Raw genomic sequence first — 21,122 nt, 5'->3', positions numbered from 1 at the left:
TTTGCTAAATTTCCCAAAAAACCTAAGACTATAGACTTAGGAAATTTTCAAACTTAGAACATTTTTTCATTTTTTTTATTATTTTTTAATCTTTTTTTCTATTTAAAGCATTATTTGAGTGAAAAGAAACGTATTTCAACAAATTCGCATTAAAATACATCAATTTATAAATTTTGCTAAATTTCCCAAAAAACCTAAGACTATATATAGCCTTAGGAAATATTCAAACTTAAAACATTTTTTCATTTTTTTTTATTATTTTTCAATCTTTTTTTCTATTTAAAGCATTATTTGAGTGAAAAGAAACGTATTTCAACAAATTTGCATTAAAATACATCAATTTATAAATTTTGCTAAATTATTCAAAAAAGCCTAAGCCTGATGGTACGGTGACGTTAATGAAATGAGAAAAAAAGATCTTCGTTCACCTTTTTATCTTGTAACGATGTCTTCTGGCTACCGGAAAAATAATGACAAGATTTTCCAGCGCCAAACACACAAGAAAACAAAATGGACAAATCTGCGGTACTGTTAGCAGCATCCGTTGTTTGTATCATAGAAGTCAGCAGCATCCGGCGACGAGCTTTCATGATGGTCCGTTGTTTTTTAGGAGAGCTTTCTTATCAACTTCATCAAAACAATAAATTTATTACTTATTATAATTTTCTTTGTTTAAATTAATTTAATTTAATTCAAGATTATTTTCTCTCTACCGGCTCGATAAAAAACGTAAACAAACTTTGCACGAGAAAAGTTAAACAACCAATAAATCGTGCCAGAGTCGCAAAATTATTTTGGAAGATTGAGCTACGTTTGTCGCGTTTGCTAAGAATGTAGTGACGGGGTGAGGAAACTTCTTTACTCAACGCACTCCACTTATGTGTGGAAAGACAATGGAGGCGTCGTTATAGCCACGAGCTCACGTGGCAAGCCCAAACTGAGATGGAGCGATGGTGTTGATACGTTCGCCACAAAGGCCGGGATAATGAATTGGCAAAGGACAGCGATCGAGCATGAGCGGTTTAGAGAACTACTGGAGCAGGTCAAGACCACAAAGAGGTTGTGGAATTTCCGCGATCCGCTGGAATCGCTGGAACTTATTTCGGAAAATGCCTGTTTTCCCCCTTAAGGACCACCCTGTTATAGTTCAGCTTCTTTTCAGTAAGAACATTATGCTAAACGATTAAATCAAACTATTTCTCGAAGAAACTCTAAATAACAAACTTTTAGCAACTAATCGGATAGAAAAAAAGCATAAATTTGAAAATGTATCAAATTTGCGCAACTTATGTTGCTATAATTCCTTACATTGTTTATGTCATGCATGCCATAAAAGCATGTTTATGGCAAGAGTTTCGTTTGTTTTGATATGATTGGAATACGTACGTGATAAAGCTGATCGGCGCCGCTCGTGCATTAAATTCTCGGTTTCTGTTTCATTTGGCATATATTCATACATCTGCCGCTACGATGGCCACACCTTTGGCAGGAAAATTGGCACTGGTGACCGGTAAGCATAGGGATTTACGAAAACGAAGTGCATCATAACGAACGAATGCAAACATTGTTACGTAAACATCAGGTGCCGGTTCTGGAATTGGACGTGCCACAAGCAAACTGTTGGCCCGAGATGGTGCGATCGTCGTTGCAGTCGATCGGAATGTACAGGCCGCCCACGAAACGGTATCATCGCTCAATGGAACCGGTGATAATGCTGCGTACGAAATGGATGTCTCATCCGGGGATAGTATCGATTCCGTGCTCAAGGCAGTGGTTGACCGCTACAAGCGTCCTCCGACGATAGTTATCAATTCCGCTGGCATTACACGAGATAACTTTCTACTGAAGATGCCTGAATCCGATTTCGATGAGGTGATTAATGTGAATCTGAAGGGTACCTGGCTGGTACTGCAACGTTTCGGCCGTGCAATGATCGAGCACGAGCTGGCTGGATCGATGGTTAATGTATCGTCGATCGTTGCCCGTACTGGGAACATGGGCCAGTCAAACTACTCGCCCAGTAAAGCCGGTGTCGAAGCTATGACCAAGGTGGTGGCTCGCGAATTTGGACGGTACAATATTCGCGTAAATGCCATCGTGCCCGGATTCATCCATACACCAATGACGGGAACAGTGCCGCAAAAGGTGAAAGATATGATTATCATGCAGTGTGCCTTACGCCGCTATGGCAATCCGGAGGGTAAGTTTATCGGTATTAAATATAAAATAATTTATTAAACCACATATTTTCTATTTTGCAGAAATTGGTGAAGTAGCAGCCTTTTTGGCATCGGATAAAAGCAGCTACGTGAATGGTACTTCCATCGAAGTGACTGGCGGATAGACAACCGTTCATCTGAACTTTCTGCACTCAAGGATCCGTACAGATGTTATAGCTAAAAGCTACCTCTTTTAAAACGTGCTACCTCCTTCAACCATGCATTTAATGTTGTGAATAATTGTTTTTGGAATATATTTGCTAAAAATATAGGAATATTTTGCTATTGAAGATGAGTTTAAAAAAAATGAATTAAAGATTTATAATATCACAACCACGAAGAGCAGCACTCACATGGTTATAGATAAGGTTGCCATCCAGCAAACAACTGACAGAGATTACGGTCATTAGTCGCATTGAAGATCAGCATCTGTACCTGACCTTCGACCGAGATGTACTTGTTATCTTCCTGCCCCAACAGTTTCTCCTCCACTTGCATTAGGGTTCGCTCGGCCGTCACGTTGATGTCTCTTCGTATCGGGAATCCAACAGGTTCGTTACCATCCGATCCGTCAGCTGATGTCGAAAGGTATGCTTGCTGTTGCCGACGATCGGCCTTCTTGTTCGAAAGCACGTTCCACGAGTACAGAGGATCGTACAACAGTACTTCCAGAATGGCGAGTATTACCGTCTGATTATTTCGTAGCACTTCTAGTGTTTTTTCACACGATCTGCAAAACAAACCAAAATGTTTCCTTTCAGCGAAATGTAAAGAACGTTGGAGTTCCACATGGAATTGAATACGTACTTCCTGAATACTCCCTCTACACCACTGATCCCCATTCCATCCACGATGTCACGCGTTAGCCGAAAGGGAACAGTTTCCGGCGTGGGTAAATTTTTCCCCATTTCAAACGCTATACCGAAATCGATGTGTATCACTTCGCCGCTAAGTTTGTCGATCAAGATGTTTTGCACGTGTCGATCACCGATTCCGAGCACGTATCCGATCATCGAATTGGCGGCAACACTCTTAATGTACTTTTGCTGACGCTCGAACCACACACCGGGTTTGAGATATTCCTCGAGAAAGTAATGCCGAAAGACGGGTTGGATTTTGTTACAGATATCCAAATAGTTCTGCAGCTTTTTCTCCACCGTCATGCCAGCTTGAGCGTTCTGTAAGAAAATAAATTAAATGAAACGAAAACTGTTGGTAAGCTTGCTCACTTTCTCTAGGCAAGCTATTACGTTCGGCTTACATTGGTAAACTTTTTACGTGCCGCAGATGGTTCTATGTCTTGTGGCCGATACTTTACATGTCCGGTTAGCAACCACGCACCGATCGGCATCGTATTGTTACACCATTCTAAAATTCCACTCTGTCGCGACAATGGTACCACCTTGTACGTGCGCACAGATAGTTTTCGATGGGCCGTCTCTTCGTCGTGACGTAGTAAAATGTTTAAAATCCCGAATACCTGTTGCATTACTGCATCTTGCCGCATATCATCCTTGCCCTTTAGTAACTGTGTCTGTTTCGTTCCATTCAAGCACAGGCAGTAAAGTTTTTTCGGAGCATTAATTCCACCCACTCCGATGACCTTCGGATCCCATCGTTTGATTCCCACGTTCCGTCCGCGATAGTTTCCACATGTCATCACCGGCAGCTCTACCGTGGGACAATGGATAAGGTCCAAATTCTCCAACTGTCCCAATGGATCCTTCTTGGTCATGGTGTACTCGCGAAAAGAGGGGCTAGTGGAAAGAGTTTTGTTGGCCAACTCAATGAGAGCGAGATTCATCCTTTCTGTCTGTTGTAGCAGTTTTTCTAGTTCTGGTACTTGATTTAGCTTCTTATAAACTTCTCGCACGCCTAATAAACGATTATCGTTAGCAGGAGTTCTGTAGAAATGAAAGGAAAATACATATACAGATTCTTAAATATGTCATATTAAAATTAAAAAGACACATACTCATGATCCGGTTGATCCTTGAATGCATGCAATTGTGCAAACACAAACGGTAGCGTGTGATGCGGATGATCCCGTGCACATCGTATCAATACTTTTTGTACCAATGCACCAACGTCACTGTCTATTCCTACTCTCGGAGTAAGCTGAGGTAGTACCGCAATAAATTTGTAGGAGGGAACAGTGAGCAGTGATTCTTCAATTAACTCCCTCACGTTCTTATTCTCCTGATTGTTTAACCATAGAGAAATGATCCGAAATATCACCAGATCGCTCACGATCGTTGTTTGTTTAGCGTACTTCAGGTAATAGCACAGTGCCAAATGCAAATAATCCCACCGCGTTTGTTCCACCTCCTCTGCAGCTTTCTTATCTCGCAGCAAGTTTTTGTGCATGAAATGCAGCGATCGACCAAGATCTTTGCGCCGCTGATCTGTTGCGCGTGCTGCTTCTGCCTTCAGACGAGTCGCTTCCTCTTCCATTTTGACTAGGTTGGTTTTACGCGCTTCCCATTCCTGTGAGCGGAAAAATTTGCTGAGCTAAAGGAAGATAAAACACAAAACACGTCCGTTAGAATTAATATCGTTTGAGATGACAAATGTTTCCATACCCGTACAAACTCGCGATCAGCATATTTGGCGACAGTGTGCTGCACAGTGTAGCTGCGATCGACATCAAAGCAACGATGGGTAGAAGGTATCGTATCAGGAACTGTTTTGTGATCCCTCTTTTCCTTCGCCAAAACAAAATTTACACACTTTTCCGCCTGTTGGAAATAATCTACACATAAGGACTTTATCTCTTGCAAGTGTCCTTCTGCTTGAAACTCGCCGTACAGTCTACATGCGACAGCTTTTACCATAGGATTATTATACTCGGTACTGTTCATTACTTCCCATACCAGTTCACGCGCCACCAGCCGATGACCGGACGTCCAATTTAGCTGCGCTTTTTCAAGCAATACGATCGATTGAATGTTTGCGGGTAGCTTTTCCCTGCCGATCAGCGCAACGTTGCGTATCGCACAATCATCGTACCCTCTCAAACGCGATTCGTGAATTAAGAGCAGCATGGTGCTATAGACAGCTGGCACAACCCATTTGCGTTTCGCCCGAATGCTGGCAGTGCTTAAGATGGATAGACGTTGCGAAAGGATGCATTCCATTAGCTTAAATTCACTGTGCGGAAGTTCATCTTGTTCCTTCCACTTCTGCAGCATATCCGGCTCACAGTCGATTTGTTTGGCAAAATGTATTCCACCGAAATCTTCGATCTGCTGAAGCATTCGCAAACGACACAAACCTTGATAGATGCATTTAGTCGATTCAATACTGGTTAGTTTGAAAATCTCACTAATAGCTCGCTGTGCATCAACGATGGCACTCTCTACCGCTAGCTCATCTCTCAGATGTAAACATTTCAGTGCGGTGTAATGTGATCGTTCAAAGAGCTTATGTACATTTATGCCGACCGTATCTTGTTTTACATCGGGCCCAGGATTGTCAATTACATCGTTTACGACATTCCAATCAGACAAACGCCAGGCACATTCGTAATCGATCTGATCTGCTACATGTAACGATCTAGCTAAACCGTACAGACAAGAATCTTTTAGCTGTTGTAACAAACTCTGGCTTGTACTTTCCTGAGCGATTTGGCTAGTGCCCTCTCCTGTGTTACCGCGCCAAGCCAAAGTAGCATCTTGCATAACCAAACATTGAGCGTAATTCTGGTTTAAACGGTAGTATTCCATCTGTTCGTGCAACGGATTCAGGAAGGGTTTCACAGCATCATTATCACCAATAGCCAGATGACAAGCTTTCATTATGTTCAAGAGTGCCGGATTCTTTTTCCCTGCGCCTTTCTCCTTTTGCTCTTCTTCCCGATACCACAACTCACCGTACAAGATCGCTTTGAAATGTGCTTGACAAAATTGGGAAGCTTGCGCGATTGATAGATAGTTAACGGATACTTTATACTGTGGAAACCTACGAAATGAAGAGTTAAACATCGTCAATAATCGGCATACTTCCATGTATAAAACAATATTGTATATACACCACGTACAACTGATTATGTATTCTGGCGCACTCCACTATCGTTAGCATTAGCTGGATCGCTTTGGGATCGTTAAAAATACACGGTGCATCACTTCTAGCGAGGTCAAATTTGGTGAAAAATTCGTTAACCTGCAACAAAAATATCCAACCTTAGTAGCTATCGCGTGAATAGCTATATTTACCACACAATACTTACAAAATTGCCAAGGTTTTTGATGATCTTCTCCTCAAATTGCTTTAAAACAATCTGTACTAGCAAAGGCACGATCTTTTCAGCAACTGTGGTTTCCTGTTCGGCTAACTTTTTCAGTACCGTATTTCCCAAAAATGACAGTAACACAGCGGACAATTGCTGCACAAAAACATGATAGTCAAGACGTTTATCTCCCAGTATCGTATTTAAAACCAACTCCCTTCCTGCAGTGTAGGTGAAGAGCTTTACTTCTTCCGGTGAGTTTCCCACAAACGGATGGAGGGTTGGTAGCTTTGCTGGAGAAATGAAAGAATATTTTTTATCGAAATTAATGTACATAATCTACTTCTGGTCACAACAATCTTTGTCTGTCTATGTCGAACTGTTCGTCTTCTGTGACCTTAATTAACCATACTCCTATCTATTGTTATAAACATTTAAACATTGAAGTACTAATCCGAAGTTCATGTTACGGACCTGCCAATGTACGGTATGTTTTTCCATACAGAAATGTATAACAAACTTGTGAAGCCATATGTCCCACCGTAATATTTTTACTCGTTAGCAATAGATCCATTTCTCTCAATAGAACATCAACACATCTTTCGATCGCTTCCTTGGTGTTATTGACCTGCAAAAGACGTTTTGTAATTAATGGGGAGATCGTGTTTTCTATTACCTTGCTCATACCGTGTCGTAAGCGATCATTTCAGCATCGGTCTTGAGTAACATTGTTCCCAAATCAACAGGTCCAATTTCGCCTAAGCATCGAAGTGCTTCAATCGATCGCTGTAATATTACATAGTCGAAATTAAAATAAATATAAGCCAGCTTTTTTAACGCCATAAAACCATTACCTTATCGAAAGGAGAATTTCGCACAACTTCCAGTAGAATGTAAATCAATCGATGTAGAACGCTTTCGCCATTATTCGTTGAGGATGCGGACTGATCGGACAATTCGATGCACAACATCTTGAGTTCTTTCTTTTTCGTAGTAAGCTTTTGAAAAGATGTACGTAAATTAAATATGCAAATTCAATTGTAGAGTCACACAAATTGAAAAAACATACCAAAATTTTTAATGCGGCTAGATCTTCGTACCTAAGATTGGGTAACTCAATAAGCGCAGCAATCTCCTCGCTCGGCAACAAACTTTCGTGGCCAGCCGTTTTTCGGCGCGAAATCATCAAACGTAGCTCATTGAAGCGCTCGTCGTTTGGTAAGTAATTGAGCTTACCGATCGCGTTAGCAAATGTGCTTTCGTGTTCTAATATCAAAAATCGTAACAATGCCAGTGATTTGTTAGAAATTTTGGAAGAAAGATCTACACTTTCTATCTCCAGCAATGTTGATACTATAAAATGTAGATGTTCGGACAATAGTTCGGAAGCATCGGTAGATGTTACCACGTTGGCCAAAAAACGTTCCATACTGTTTAGTGTGGCTAACCGTAATGAAGGAACCGAAACCAAAAGGTTGCACAGAAAGTAAACGACATCTCGCACAAGATACGGCTTAAATGATCGTTCCTTCTGCTGATTGATATACTCCTTCAGATGATCGAGAAGCACGGTATACTGGAAGAGGTGAATCATTTTTTGTTCGTGTTCTTCGGCAGCCCAAAGCCATCGCTTTACCTCCATCAGTGTCCGTTCGATTGAGGAACTATTTTTTAAACACAGATTGCTTAGCACCGTGTACTTGATGGAGGATGTTCCCCAAACGGATTGCTTCAAATGCTCGAGTGCTGTCGAGTAAGTGGCTTTGGTAATGGACAAATCGTCAACTAAGCAATTATGAAGATCTAGATCTGCCAGCTTTCCCAACTCATCATTTTCATTCAACCGGTATGTAAGATGTATGATGATTTCAGTCACGTGTTCCTTCAAATCCACCGTGTTTAAGAATGGCGCGAGTGTATTGTGCATTCGTCCAGCCATTACGCTATACTTGGATGCCATTCCCTCGCATTTGGCGTACTTCGGTAGAAGGAAAGATACGCATTTCGGCAATATACTCTGAAAACAAAGCTTCGTTAGTACACCCAAGTTCTGTAGAACCGTGAAGAAAGCAACATACCTTCACCATTTCTGTTTGCTGCACGCCGATCGATTTGCAGAACTGTTCGAACTGCTCCGGTTGCATGCAAAGGATGACGTAGGCGATATTTTTTTTAAATAGCTGCACAAACTCCTCGATCGAACGCATTTTTCCCGATAATCGGTACGGAAAATGCAACAATCGATTGCCTTTGGTTAGCCACAATTCCAATACGGAGTCCAAATGGATTTGCAGTAATTTTCTAAAGTCTATATCGCCGGTACTGCACGCAATACGCATAGTAATTGCCATTTTATCTTAATGTTGAAAAGAATAAAGGTATATCATTCAGCTGATAAGCATAAATAGTAAGTGATACGAACAGAATCTTACCATCATTGACGTTTCCCGAATGGATGAGCAGCACACAATCATTCAGAGCTCGTCTACGCAACATAAAGCTAGTGCGGAGTATACCAAGAAGCAACTGAAGGCAGCAACTTATAACGTTTACCCGTTCGTCCTCGCCCGAAACGCTAGATACCAGCTCATTGAAATTGATCTTATCATACTGCTCCGTTTGAAATTGGTAGTAAGTGCTTGGAATTGACGCTACATCATTGTACGCCCAGTCGGATTTCATACAATGCAATATATTTTTTACTCCTTCCAACTTGATCCAGTAACTAGAACTACTTAAAAGTGGAATCAAGCTGTTGTAGATGCCGTCGTGAGTTTGGGTGCGGATGTGCTGTGGATATGCTTTTAGCAAATACTTAACTTGAGCAAATATTTTCACCTGCAGCTGCACAGAGTACAAATGCTTGGAACATTGCTTTACAAACAAACACAGTACAACAGTAACATTGCGAGTCAGCTCTTCATATGGCCTTACAAATGAGGTTAAATCTGGGAAAATAAAAAAAAGCAATTGCATTAGAAGAAAAGTACGATCACCGTCCATACTCATCAGTGTTACCTACCGGCGTACAAATCAATGATCATCTCCGCAATGGCAGGATCAGTATAATGAATTTTGCAAATCTCCACTATTTTTATGAGGACCCACTTGGCAACGAACTCGTGCGACGTTTGCTTCAGTAAAATTCTGCACAAGTCGAACGTATAGAATAAATCCAAACTGCTGTACACGTTTAGCGTCATCCTATCGAGAAGATCGTGAACGTCATCTGTGCATGGTCCATCGTATTGCAAATATTCTGCTATTATGCTATGCAGACATCGATGCCATCGCTGCTCGGAGGAAAGTTGATCCGCTTGCAAAACCGTCACACATTGAGAATTTGCATGTTCCGTGATAGTTATTCGTTCTATTGTCCATCGAAGAATATTCGTGTGTTCGGTTTCCTGCAACAGCTTTTTCACCGACCGGTGATAAGGGCCGTGAAATATTGTCAATAATCGTTCGGCGATACTTTTCATGTCGTTCTCATTCGGTGACGTATCGTTTTGCAGGAGCTTTTCGAAACCTTGATTTAGCTGACCGAATTTGATTAATATTTTTTTGTACAGAGGGCTCCTGCTACACCGCTCTTCATTGTATGCTTCGTGGACGAGCAGCAAGTTTAGCATTTGCAGGTACAGTTCCAACACGTGGCAAATGCGTATCATCCCATCAATCAGAAAATTGTCATCGACCGGCAGGATATGATTGTCGAAGCTTACCAGCTCGCAGAGACGCAGAAATAAAGGTTCGTTTATATTAAAGTAGATACGCTCTGCGGCAGCTCGCAATCCATCGGGCTGGTTCTTGCTTTCATCTAATGTTATCAAATCCTCCAAACTGTGTAATCTTAGCATCTGTTCCAACATTTGCATTTGCTTATCTTGCTCTCGGTACAAGTCTTCCATCAACACCGACCGTTGTTCCTTTTTTGTTACGATCTTGTCCTTTTCGGCGGGCGACCGCTTAGTTACTACGCACAGAATCAAAATGTGTGCCAATGTATTCGCACTCAATCGTTCCTTCGCGTGCATTATTGCTTTGGTTTGAGTTTCGCGCGTTTGTGGATACAGATAGTTGAACAGTTTAGTTAACACATCATCCACATTGCCCAGACACTCGACGCTCCCAACTGTGTCCAGAATGCACAGCACCGTACCGACATTTATGTTTGTCTTTGGCACCGCATACGTATAAAATGCTTCCAGTACCGTATCGTTCAAGAAACTTACGCTAGGATATTTCCGGTGTCGAATCAGCAGCTGAAGAAGCAAATTGGAATCGCTGGATGTCTTAGGGCTGGTGTTGGTACACCCACGAAAGGCAGCAGCAATGATTTTGTTCCAAAGCTCTATTTGTTCACCTTTCAATTTCCGGACCAACGATCGGTACGTTGATTTTTGCTCGAAATTTAGTAGCACGATGCAACACTGATAAAAGGCATTATGCTCCATGGGCGTTTGTAATGTGGGTTGGATGTTGCACAACAGGTGCAGCACCGGCATGTATTCTTCGGCACAAATAGCTGCCTCATATCTGTCTAGAATGGTTGACAATATGAACAATCTGTAAAGAAAAACGAAAGCAATAAATAACACTGCCCCGGGTGTTGCTATTTCCAATGTTAAAAGAATGCACCATACCCGCGTGTATTGTAGTGATTTGGACCAGTACCGATCATATCCAGTACGCTTTGAAGTTTGTTAAATTGTTTATTTCTCTTAAGGACCGTTTCGTCCCTGCTACCTTCCTTCCAGTTATCTTCATTCCAAAAAACCTACAATTGAATGATTGAAAAGAGATTATACATAAAACCAACGGCTAATCTCAATCAGGTTTAAACTTATATACGCTTTAAAACGCTTACCGTATAGCACAATCTGGCAGCAAAATCGATAAAACCATCACATAACTGAGTTTCCTGACGAAGGCTGATTTCGCCATGAAACGCCTTGGCGCCTTGCGACGCAGACAGGTTTCGCGTCTTCATCTCGCACATTACTATAAAGTGATACTCGCGCAACGTTTTTCTACACACTTCATCGTCTTCGAAGGCACGCGTATAGTCTTTCGTGAGTTTTTTGGCGTGGCTCAGTGACTTCCCTTGCGGGTACAAGATTATCAGCGACAAATGCATCAGACGGAACAGTATGGTTTTCTGTTCATTGCGAAGATTACCTTTCTTGTATATCTTCACAGTACATGGCACGAGTGATTCCAAGAACTGGATTGTTTTGATCCTACAATCAACTGCGATCTAAAATAAAATAAACGCACAATCCGACAATTACTATTTTGTTTAATTAAATTATATAAATTTAAATGCTGATTGATTGGGAAGTGAAAATTTACCGCCTGAACCATTTGTGAAGCTGTGTCGATGAGCTCGAGTAGAACATTGACCTTCTGCTCATTCACCATTTGTTGTATGTGATCCATAAAACGGGTCAGATAAGTATCTAGTAAAGATGTTTTTGAACAGTTGTTTAAAAATTTTACCACACCAAGTGACAGGCAATTTAAAGTGGCGTATTTAGCCGTCGGCGACGAATCCAGAATCACGAAACAACTGTCGAAAATATCTACAAAAAAAACAAAATTTCAATTATATTTGAATAGGAGAATTTAACTGTCTGGTTCTTAATTTTATTGCTCACCTTTCCACTGCTCGTATGTCACCGTCGATAGGCACCACTTAGACGACAGGACGAACTTTTTTAGAAAATTTACAAAGAACATTTCAAAATGTGCCCGCATTCCATGATCAGTCACTGCATCCACAAACGATCCGATCAACTGGCTCCACGAAAGCTGAGGCGATACTCGATCCATTGCTAGTTCTGTCAGCTTATTTAGCACCTTGAAATATTCGTCTTTTTTGCCCTCCGTCTGTTCCTTGCTGGTAGCGCTCTGCATCCGGATACCATTATATGCGGCATAAAACAATTCACTCCATGCTGTTTCGAAGGAGTCTGACTGCATGTATGCAAGAAAATCTTCTTCCCTGTTGGTTAGGATAGAATTCATTTTGATGAATGCCTTCTGGCGTACGGTAACTTTTTCCGAAGGCATCTCCGTCAGCAGACTGCAGAGATCGCGATCCATCGCAGTCATTGTGCTTCCGCCAGATGTAGACGAGGACATTTTGTTTATTGTGGATGGGAAGCTAAATGCTGTAAACAAAGGGAACAAAGTGAAACTATTTAAAATCGAAAATCGTTAAAACAAGCCTTTTAGAAACATCTGAAGAATATGGGAATTAGAATAGAAATGTAAAGTAATTTGTAACGTGAATTTCTCGTTGCAAAACCCATTTGGCCAACAGAGCCAGGACCGCGATAACCAATATTTTGTCAAATTTTGCGAGCAAAAAAATTTTCTCCGTACAATTGCTGGGAATTGCTCGCGAAAATCGCTTAGGCCTGACCTAGACCTGACCTTAGATTCCACTGCTTTCCCTAGATATATCCTTTGTGATATGACACTTTGATGGTAATGAAATGAAACTTTATAATAAACGCAGATTTCTCGCATCGGTAAGCGTTAGAAAATTAAAATAATAGTATGATTTATTTAGTTCGTCAATTTCGCTTCGGTATGCACATATCGTGTGGCAAATATTTAAATTACATTCACTGCCGTCTATTCCTCCAAATTCCACCATTGCGTTTTAATTACACGGATACAGAATTTACAGCTAGTTCCCAAATCGGTATTTTAAATTGAATATTTTTGCAGGCAAATTTATTAATATTAAATTTAGCTGTATGTGAGCGATCGAATTATTTACATTTTATAACATTCCTTGTACTGCATTAATAAAATTCTCACGATTGTTAAAGGCAAATATGGGGAGTGGATTCCGTAAAAAAAAACCTATCTCTAGCAAACAATCACAAGAAAGCTATAAATACAATAGTCTGCTCAAGGAGCAAGCACAATTCTTTTCATAAGGAAACATATTGAAAATGTCATGAAACTTTCACACAATGATAAAGAGAAAAACTTCTGTTTTATGGACCTAAAATATGGTAACTTAGAGATCATGATACTTGATTCCAAAGTAAGGATATGAATGATTTCGAAGGAAATGATTATCGTTAAACTATTTCAGCAATCGTACGCCTTACGGCTACGGTATGCACTACATTGCTTAGTTAGATAAGTGTTATGGCAAATACTTCAAGTTATTCACATTCAGCATCACATAAAGGGGGCTCGGCATATGCAACCAAGTGCGAACGATAGCTACTAAACCTACTCATATTACTTAATCGACTGCACATGTCATAAACCATTCCGATTCGTTCATTAGCAGTAGGTGGCTTCTTAGAGAACCAGGTTGCGAACTTAAATTACTAGTTAACATTGTTGCAAAAGCAGTCTCTAACAATTGGTATGTCACAGCTTGGAGTACGGAATAAATTCAATCGGGTGTATCATTTTCAACTGCCTTTTTTTCTGTAGGAAACGTTGCTCACGATCGAAGGAACTTTAATGACCATATGGAAAATGCACATTCAGTTCTTGCACACTTTACAAGTGTGAGATTTGTCCTAAACTAGCTTTCAGTGTCACATTTACAAAAGGAGAAAAAACGCCTTTTTTAACGCACCAAAAATTACAAAAAGAAATTCGAAAGAAAAGTAATTAAATGTAGATTTATAAATTATTTTGTGATTCGATTAATATACCATATTAATATAATTGTGCGATACACGATCGTTCGTAACGCGTTACGAATGTGTTAGAGAACATATTACTACTAGTCTCATTACTATCTTTTTCATTTGGTAATGTTTGTTTCTTGTAATGATTGTTTCCTGGCAGCAACCGATCGCTGTTGGTGGTTACCATTATCAGTGATGAAGTTCATTAGATCCGTCCCGTCAACACGTGTGCCGAAACGTGCAAAATGAACCCGTAGCGTGCGAACGATATTGTTATCCGGATTTATCGCAATGCTGCTGCTGCTGGGCGTTGATCCAACCTTAGCCTTTACAACCTCGTTCACGTCCTCCAGGAACGATACCCACCAGTCATCCTCGGAAGCGGTTAAAAGCGTAGCCGGATTTTTGCCGCAAAACATTTCCATTTGAAAAATTATGGTTATGATGCAGGACAGCAGAAACTTACTGCTGACAATGCATTGCATAACTTTGCGCGAGCTGCCGATCGTCTTCGCCACCGACAGCAAATCTTTCATCGTTCCGTACCGAAGCTGACGCTCAAACTCGCTGAACAGTGCCAACAGCAGACCCTCGGCATCATCTCGATCTCTCTTGCCCAGGCAAGGTAATGCTGTAAAGATCATGCCCCACAGCATCCAGCGAGACGGATGATCATGAAGAACTGCCAACGAACGCCGAAGAAGTATTCTGCCCTTACGTACACCGAGTATGGATGTAATTTTGTCTTGCGAAAGCTGCCCTATCAGGGAAGCCGACAGGTCCTCGAATGATTCTTCGAACTCGGCTAGCATCCCGTTACACTTCGCAGCAGTTCCGCTCAACGCACCTAACTGAACACCATGGGAACGGTCGTCAGTACCTGCAGCACCGCACAGCATGTCACGTTCGCGTAATTCCTTTTCCCGCAACAAACTGGCAGCGGCTATAGCAGCCGGATTAACCTTATCCTCCAGCTGGAGCACAAGCCTGTACAATGTTTCAACTAGCAGCAGCACATGGCGAGCCTTGCGCTGTGTCTGAGACTGTTCCGCCGCCGATACGCCATTTCCGTTCAGTTGATCATTTCCCATAACATCGGCATCGATAAGCTTCCTCGGCGCCGTTACACTTCCACACTGCAGCTTTCCGAGCGACTTTTCAAACTGAAACGGTGTATACGCACGACCGCCCTCTTTGCCATCGGTACCGCTCGCCGGCTTGGATTCGGAACTTCGGCGCTCGCGGTTTAAGTTCAAGAGGCCACCCTTTACATTCTTCGTTAGCATTGAAAGCAGGAGCAGCTGGGCATGCTCCTTCGGCTGGGTAAATGGATGGCTCAGTTGGTTTTCCTTATAGATACGATTTTCACTCTCGCCCTTCGCCGCTGCCAGCCTTTGCTTGTACACGGTAAAGTAGTAATCGTTCAAATATGGTAAATCGGAGTTGAGTTGCGTTAGCTGTATCCCGATTAACCACTGCTTATCCCTTGTGCTCATCATGTTTGCGTATTCATCGTGCGGTTTCGGTGGAGTACCACCGTCCGGAATACCATTGCATAGCCGCGAACGTTGCTGTTGCTGCTGTTGCTGATAATACATTTGCTTCACGAACACTGGCCTCGGTTGGTTTTGAGGCACAGTTTTCATTACTCCATTATTGCAAGCGTTGAAGGAGTTGGCAACCTGTCTGTTAAACGCTAGCATTGGATGATTCTGTTGTATTTCCTGCACTAGCCGCTGGTTGAACTGATTGTTCTGCAGGGGAGTTGGGCTACGGTGCATCAGAAATGGCCCAGGAGGCCCCGGATGGCGTTGAGTTAGCGGGGGACCAATCGTCACTGGTGGACCCAAAAAACCTTGCAGCGGCGAACCGTATGGACAGCGCGGTGGAAAAGCAGGATGCATTGCTAGATTGTTGATTGGCGTCGAATACGGTCGGGCAGCTAACATGTTCAACGGCAATATGCCAATCGGAAGACGATTCGGATGGTTCATCAGAGGGGCTCCTGGTGGTGGTGGCGGTCCCGGAGGAAACAGGGCACAGTTTCTCGCTGCCAATAGATGCGGTGGAGGTACGGTCATCAGCGCGGGTGTAACTCCCAGTGGTGGAGGTACCGATGGATTGATCAGTGGCATGGATGGAATCGGCTTAAAATCCTTAGTCGGTGTAAAATGTTCCCGAGGCTTCACCGGTTGCGTAGTTGTTGATTGGCGAAACGATTGCACCGGTTGCTGCTGTTGGGCAATTTGTTTTTGCAACAAATGAAGCGACTGCTGTTGCTGATTTTGCTGGTGCTGATTCTGAATAATGCTTCGCTCGATATCCTCCACGGAAAGCATTTTCATTGGTTGAAATATCCCAGGAGGCTGTGAAGATTTCTGCTCGCCCATGGTATGCGTTGAAGATGTTGGAGGTTTAAAAGCGACGTTCGGTTGCAGCGTAGCGAATGGGTTTACGACGTTCGATGGATGATCAGAGTACTGCTGTTGAACTGAAGGTTGCACCTTCATTGGACTTCCCCATATGCTCGGATCTAGCCGTAACTTGCTTGCAAACTCATCCCCAATACTCTGCGCAACGACACTGCTGCGACCGCTCTCATCGTTGGTATCGTAGAGCCGCAACTTTGAAAGCAGTAAATCCAGATCATAATCATTAAACAACAAATCGCTGCTGCTGCCATCATCATCATCATCATCGTCTGGAGCCACGGGAAAGGAACCGCCTCTGCCATTCCTACCGCGCTCCAACCGTACAAGGTTTTCGTGAATGTCTTCCCAATCACCGTTGTCCGCTGAACCGAACGTTTCATCATTCAGGGCGTCATATTCTTCCTCGTCCGACATGTCTTCTTTACATCGCCGTTGCAGCGGTGAACGCAATCCGACTGTGCCTGCCTGAGGACATATTCTGCCAAACTCATCATCGCCGTCATCGTTCTCCACCGGTAGAGTGGTATTAAATCCAAAAAATGAATCCATTATGCCCTTCACTCTTAATCGACAACATATATTAAAAAAGAATCACGATTTTTCACGCACACCAAACAGCAGCTTAGAACTGGAACTACAGGAATGTGAGGAAAGTACGAAACATCCACAGAAATGTGCAGCCACTCTCCCAAAGCCACGGAATGGGTCGTAAAACGGGGTTAATCAAAGTAAGCCGATAAACAAAAGTTCAATCTACGCTAGTTGATGGCGATACACTTCCCATGAAAAACTCTTTCTCCAATAACCATCGAACCAACAAATAAATGACAAACCCTCGATGCATTGTCAAATGCGGCCTCTTTATTTTCCGGGTACAAGTAGTGAACTCTCTGTTCTAAATGGATGAGTTGTCAATGTACCGGCATTCGCGTTATAGCATAATTTATCAAAACAATAGCGGCTTCTCTTTCAAGGTCGTTGAATCGAAACATTACTGACGGAGAAGAACCGAAGACATTAGCCAAAATTACTATGCGCCCACAACTATATTGCCAACGATTCATCATATTATACAACTTTTAAGATTACCAGGCATCGAATGCGTAACGATAATTAGAAACAAGCAGTAACGATTCATATTTTATACAAAGCAAAACTCACCAACAATGGGTCAATCAGTTTGGAAACTATCGCACAGTTTAGGATCTATCACCGATGCACCGAAGCTTGAACATGCACAGAAACAATTGAAATTTATAGCAACTCCGTTCTAGAGCAGCTGTTGTAGATTTTCCCGGAACAACACAGCAAAGAGTACAATGATTGGCGTCGCAGACGGATCTAAACAAAAGCCTGTATCCTGCTGGAACTGACAAAAGCACAATTGTGCTGTCAAGTTTCAGATGGCATCAAGTGTCATTTTCAAATTTGAAAAGCGACATCCGAGCCATTTAGATGAGTTTCGATAAAATGGCTGTGAAAATTTAGATTCGATTCATAATATTGGAAGGAAAACCATACAAAGCAAGTTACGTTTTCACCATCAAAACACAGTAAAAATCATTCGTTCCAGTTACGCAGCAGTGGAGTTTCGGAATATGAGCTTAGCTATGTATTTAGCAGATCAAATCCTACACTTATCAAGAAAAACACGATTGCCAAAATAAAATTTATCCTACGGACTGATTCATAATTCAACGAACGGTAGCGCATCGTTTACGGTGGGAAATAACCTAAATTAGAAAGAGGTATGTAAGCGTCTGCGTTACTCCACAACTTTACATTTCTTCTGATCTTACTTGCTGAATAGTTGTCGATACACTTTCACCGGTACTACACATAGGGTAACGACATCACCAATAGCATTTATGATGGCTTCAATATCTTCATCCTGCATCCCAACGACAACCTCCTCATTGACCTCTATGATCTGCAGTCTTCTTTCTAGACCCCGCCGTTCTGCCATCGTGTTTGGCCGAACAAACGTAATTTCTCCATTCATAAACCGAAATCCGAATCCTTTCTGCACATCCCTTGAAATCGTGACATATCGTTCGGCTGGTCTGCAATGCATAAACATAAAATCACACCTCGTTACCGTCTATACGCGTCCGATACTTACTTATCCTTCGTGCGTAATTTTAAACTATTGCGCAGATTCTTACGTACTAAATCACGCACACGATCCAGCTCCAAACCGACGAGCGATTCATTTTCAAGGCACAATATTTCGTCTCCATAGCGAAGCCCTGCCATATACGCAGGACTTCTTCGAGTTACGGCACAGATGAAAACCTTGCCTTCATGTAAGCGCCTTCCGGTAACGCCAATTTTGCCTCCTTCCCCTTTGCGTATAAGCAGCTGTTACATTTGCGGGTGAGATCATAACTAAATGAATATTCGCTCGATCATTCCAGCAGCTGCGAAGCCGGTGCAACGTACTTCTCTAATCCCATTGGCCGCTGGGAATCGTGCAATCCGTATGGGATAGACATTATTCTCGACATTATTAGCACTTTTAACATTCACGGATGATCTGTTTGAGGAAACAAACAAATCCTGTTGTTCCCAACTGATCGACATGGATCTGATTGTTGTTTCGAATGTTTTCGTCAGACTGATCACAGGTTCCAAAATTTGATAACACAAAAGCACAAACCACTCTATTTCGTTATTGCGTCATGTTGTGACCGATAAGCCTGTCAGGCTTGGCTCGTGTTTTAAGAGGTATAAAATGATTGCCGTTGGTAATTAATTGAATGCAACCTCTTCAAAACTATGATGCTGTTGTAATTCTGATTACAAATACAAATAAGATACGTACTAGGGAATGTACGGACAAGACACTACAGAATCCCAATTGAAACACTCATTTAGACGGTTTACACCGATCTGTATTTTAATTAAACTCTAGAAAAAGGGACCGACTCTACTAAAAATTTGGCAAAATTAATAAGAAAATACCAGGTTAACACCATAGAAGAAAATCGCTATGTGGACAATACTTAGCAGCCCGTACGCTTTGAGAGCCTGCTGCCAACTGAGTTCACTTTGCGCAGCAGAATCTAGAAGCCAGATAGACACATAATAGATCTCTTATTAATGAGTTGCGGGCATGCATCTTAATCGCTTCCTTACCTCATTTTCGGCCGCGATTCTTTCTTGCATCTTTCTCCGATTTGCAGCAGCACTGGTGACTGGCGAAGCGTTCGTTGAGCTCTATAGAAAAGGGTTTTTTGTGCATTAGTTTTGAGTTTAGTATTCAAGTAACACAACAACTATACATACAGTGCGCTTCACTGGTTTACTGCTTTGTGTCTGTAGCGTTGGCCTTGTCGTAATGATACGTCGGAGCAGGATTTGATTCGTTCGTTCGATTTGACGCACACGTTCACGGCTGAAGGAAATGTTGTGCTGTTGCCCAGGAAGTTTCCGGCTTGACAATCCACTTCCTAGTGTGCCCACCGTTCGCCGCGGCCCTCTGCTTTGCCCTGAACCAGGTATCTCGAGCCGTTCCAGTTGGTTCGCGATGAAATCAATGTGCAATAGATGGCCCTCTGGTTCGATATTCATCGGTGGATATTGGGATACACGAATCTGTCCTCGTTCGTTCCATTCATGTTCTTCGCCGTGGTCCTTGTTTTGATCCTCACTAGAGTCGTCCTCTTGCTCGGTATGAAACTCCGACTCCGAGTAGTGCTGCTCGGTACGCTGATCTTCTGTCGATTGTTCTTGATCCGATTCCGAATCATCCTTCGTTTGTAGCTCTCGCACCGAATGATACGCCTCATCGAACGGAACGAACGTTTGTTTGGCAGATGTGCGCGAAAGTTGTTCCCATTTTCTTATACCACCAACCATCGTCTCCGGTGTGGTACGTCCGGGGTAAAAGTGGGAATTCATCGTTTATCTGAAACAATACAAACACAATCGAAAACTTGTATCGAGAGTTTGCTGCTAATTTTGCTAGGATTTTTCTATTCATGCAAAAATCTTTACCTTCTTCAGCTACTTCAGCTGCAACCAGACTACTTTTGTTGTACCACGTTATGTTCGGGAGAAGGTTAAATAAGAATGCATGTATGTTTAACCATTTGCGTTACCATGGCAATGAGGTCGAAATGCGTCAAGTTCAAATATTAAACGGCTGGAGGTGGGGCACATTCGTTTCGCATGATTTGTTATGAATCACTTTCGATTTTATATATTGTTTCGTAGCGAATCAATATTGGAAATCGATCAATTTGTGTTCGATCCGACATCATTAGTTTTTGTAGCCAGTTTTTATTGGTTGTTACTTATGCATGCTTTGGTATTAAATTTATTTTAAAGATTAAGGATATTTCTGTTTGAAATATTTCAAATTAACTAATGTAATTGTAACACACAAAAACATTCAATTTTGTAGCATTTTACAATACAGAAGGTAATAATCAGTGGAAATTAACTATAAAGCATTCTTAAGTTGTTTTAGAAACAAACAAATTATTCTGTAATTATAATGTCTAACTGTTGTTCCATGCCAATCATTGGACCAAAAAGCTTCGTCCAGTTTCCGATCATCGATATA

General features: G+C 41.9%; 4 protein-coding genes across 5 annotated transcripts; 1 reads left to right on the top strand and 3 right to left on the bottom strand.

Annotated features, from left to right (window-relative positions):
- Positions 1 to 1,017: 1,017 nt before the first annotated feature.
- Positions 1,018 to 2,509, top strand: LOC125765381 (estradiol 17-beta-dehydrogenase 8). The gene is made up of 3 exons (XM_049430414.1): positions 1,018 to 1,510; positions 1,583 to 2,200; positions 2,262 to 2,509. The coding sequence occupies exons 1-3, from the start codon at positions 1,471 to 1,473 to the stop codon at positions 2,342 to 2,344; spliced, it is 741 nt and encodes a 246-aa protein (XP_049286371.1). The 5' UTR covers positions 1,018 to 1,470; the 3' UTR covers positions 2,345 to 2,509.
- LOC125765379 (serine/threonine-protein kinase ATM) lies at positions 2,216 to 19,257 on the bottom strand. Of its 2 annotated transcripts, none has more exons than XM_049430412.1 (22): positions 18,995 to 19,257; positions 18,352 to 18,913; positions 17,714 to 18,285; positions 12,108 to 12,623; positions 11,803 to 12,032; positions 11,318 to 11,707; positions 11,094 to 11,227; positions 9,470 to 11,016; positions 8,880 to 9,395; positions 8,526 to 8,803; positions 7,517 to 8,464; positions 7,302 to 7,445; positions 7,135 to 7,233; positions 6,922 to 7,075; positions 6,448 to 6,740; positions 6,259 to 6,380; positions 4,802 to 6,179; positions 4,195 to 4,730; positions 3,481 to 4,123; positions 3,027 to 3,397; positions 2,573 to 2,949; positions 2,216 to 2,501 (listed from the first exon to the last, which is right to left on the bottom strand). In XM_049430412.1, exons 4-21 carry the CDS (start codon positions 12,592 to 12,594, stop codon positions 2,577 to 2,579), a joined length of 8,643 nt encoding a protein of 2,880 aa, XP_049286369.1. In that variant the 5' UTR covers positions 12,595 to 12,623; positions 17,714 to 18,285; positions 18,352 to 18,913; positions 18,995 to 19,257; the 3' UTR covers positions 2,216 to 2,501; positions 2,573 to 2,576. The 2 variants fall into 2 exon arrangements, with proteins under 2 accessions (XP_049286369.1, XP_049286368.1); XM_049430411.1 differs by having other exon boundaries at positions 18,352 to 18,615; positions 18,675 to 19,059.
- Positions 14,237 to 17,101, bottom strand: LOC125774950 (protein PAT1 homolog 1-like). Its single transcript, XM_049445324.1, has 3 exons — positions 16,877 to 17,101; positions 16,577 to 16,744; positions 14,237 to 16,354 (listed from the first exon to the last, which is right to left on the bottom strand). The coding sequence occupies exons 1-3, from the start codon at positions 17,099 to 17,101 to the stop codon at positions 14,237 to 14,239; spliced, it is 2,511 nt and encodes an 836-aa protein (XP_049301281.1).
- A 167-nt stretch (positions 19,258 to 19,424) lies between the features above and the next one.
- LOC125765380 (uncharacterized) lies at positions 19,425 to 20,927 on the bottom strand. Its single transcript, XM_049430413.1, has 4 exons — positions 20,552 to 20,927; positions 19,841 to 20,462; positions 19,691 to 19,771; positions 19,425 to 19,617 (listed from the first exon to the last, which is right to left on the bottom strand). Exons 2-4 carry the CDS (start codon positions 20,453 to 20,455, stop codon positions 19,558 to 19,560), a joined length of 756 nt encoding a protein of 251 aa, XP_049286370.1. The 5' UTR covers positions 20,456 to 20,462; positions 20,552 to 20,927; the 3' UTR covers positions 19,425 to 19,557.
- Between the last annotated feature and the right edge of the window lie 195 nt (positions 20,928 to 21,122).

This window comes from Anopheles funestus, chromosome 2RL (genome assembly GCF_943734845.2).
Source record: "Anopheles funestus chromosome 2RL, idAnoFuneDA-416_04, whole genome shotgun sequence".
In the NCBI taxonomy this organism is placed as follows: domain Eukaryota; kingdom Metazoa; phylum Arthropoda; class Insecta; order Diptera; family Culicidae; genus Anopheles; species Anopheles funestus.
Note: the sequence above shows the minus strand (reverse complement) of the source record. Positions and strands in the feature narration are given on the sequence as shown.

What these genes read in the sequence shown, in the direction of transcription:
- LOC125765381 (XM_049430414.1), top strand. Translation starts at nt 1,471, where the DNA reads ATGGCCACACCTTTGGCAGGAAAATTGGCACTGGTGACCG. An exon ending in AAAATTGGCACTGGTGACCG is followed by an intron (nt 1,511 to 1,582) that starts GTAAGCATAGGG and finishes CGTAAACATCAG; the next exon opens with GTGCCGGTTCTGGAATTGGA. An exon ending in CCGCTATGGCAATCCGGAGG is followed by an intron (nt 2,201 to 2,261) that starts GTAAGTTTATCG and finishes TCTATTTTGCAG; the next exon opens with AAATTGGTGAAGTAGCAGCC.
- LOC125765379 (XM_049430412.1), bottom strand. Translation starts at nt 12,594, where the DNA reads ATGTCCTCGTCTACATCTGGCGGAAGCACAATGACTGCGATGGATCGC. An exon ending in GAAATTCTCCTTTCGATAAG is followed by an intron (nt 7,234 to 7,301) that starts GTAATGGTTTTA and finishes GTAATATTACAG; the next exon opens with CGATCGATTGAAGCACTTCG. An exon ending in GTAGAGGGAGTATTCAGGAA is followed by an intron (nt 2,950 to 3,026) that starts GTACGTATTCAA and finishes TTTGTTTTGCAG; the next exon opens with ATCGTGTGAAAAAACACTAG.
- LOC125774950 (XM_049445324.1), bottom strand. Translation starts at nt 17,101, where the DNA reads ATGGATTCATTTTTTGGATTTAATACCACTCTACCGGTGGAGAACGAT. An exon ending in AAGACATTCACGAAAACCTT is followed by an intron (nt 16,745 to 16,876) that starts GTACGGTTGGAG and finishes CTGCTTTCAAAG; the next exon opens with TTGCGGCTCTACGATACCAA. An exon ending in CTGATCATCCATCGAACGTC is followed by an intron (nt 16,355 to 16,576) that starts GTAAACCCATTC and finishes ATTGCCCAACAG; the next exon opens with CAGCAACCGGTGCAATCGTT.
- LOC125765380 (XM_049430413.1), bottom strand. Translation starts at nt 20,455, where the DNA reads ATGAATTCCCACTTTTACCCCGGACGTACCACACCGGAGACGATGGTT. An exon ending in GTAAACCAGTGAAGCGCACT is followed by an intron (nt 19,772 to 19,840) that starts GTATGTATAGTT and finishes CCTTTTCTATAG; the next exon opens with AGCTCAACGAACGCTTCGCC. An exon ending in GAATCGCGGCCGAAAATGAG is followed by an intron (nt 19,618 to 19,690) that starts GTAAGGAAGCGA and finishes TCTGGCTTCTAG; the next exon opens with ATTCTGCTGCGCAAAGTGAA.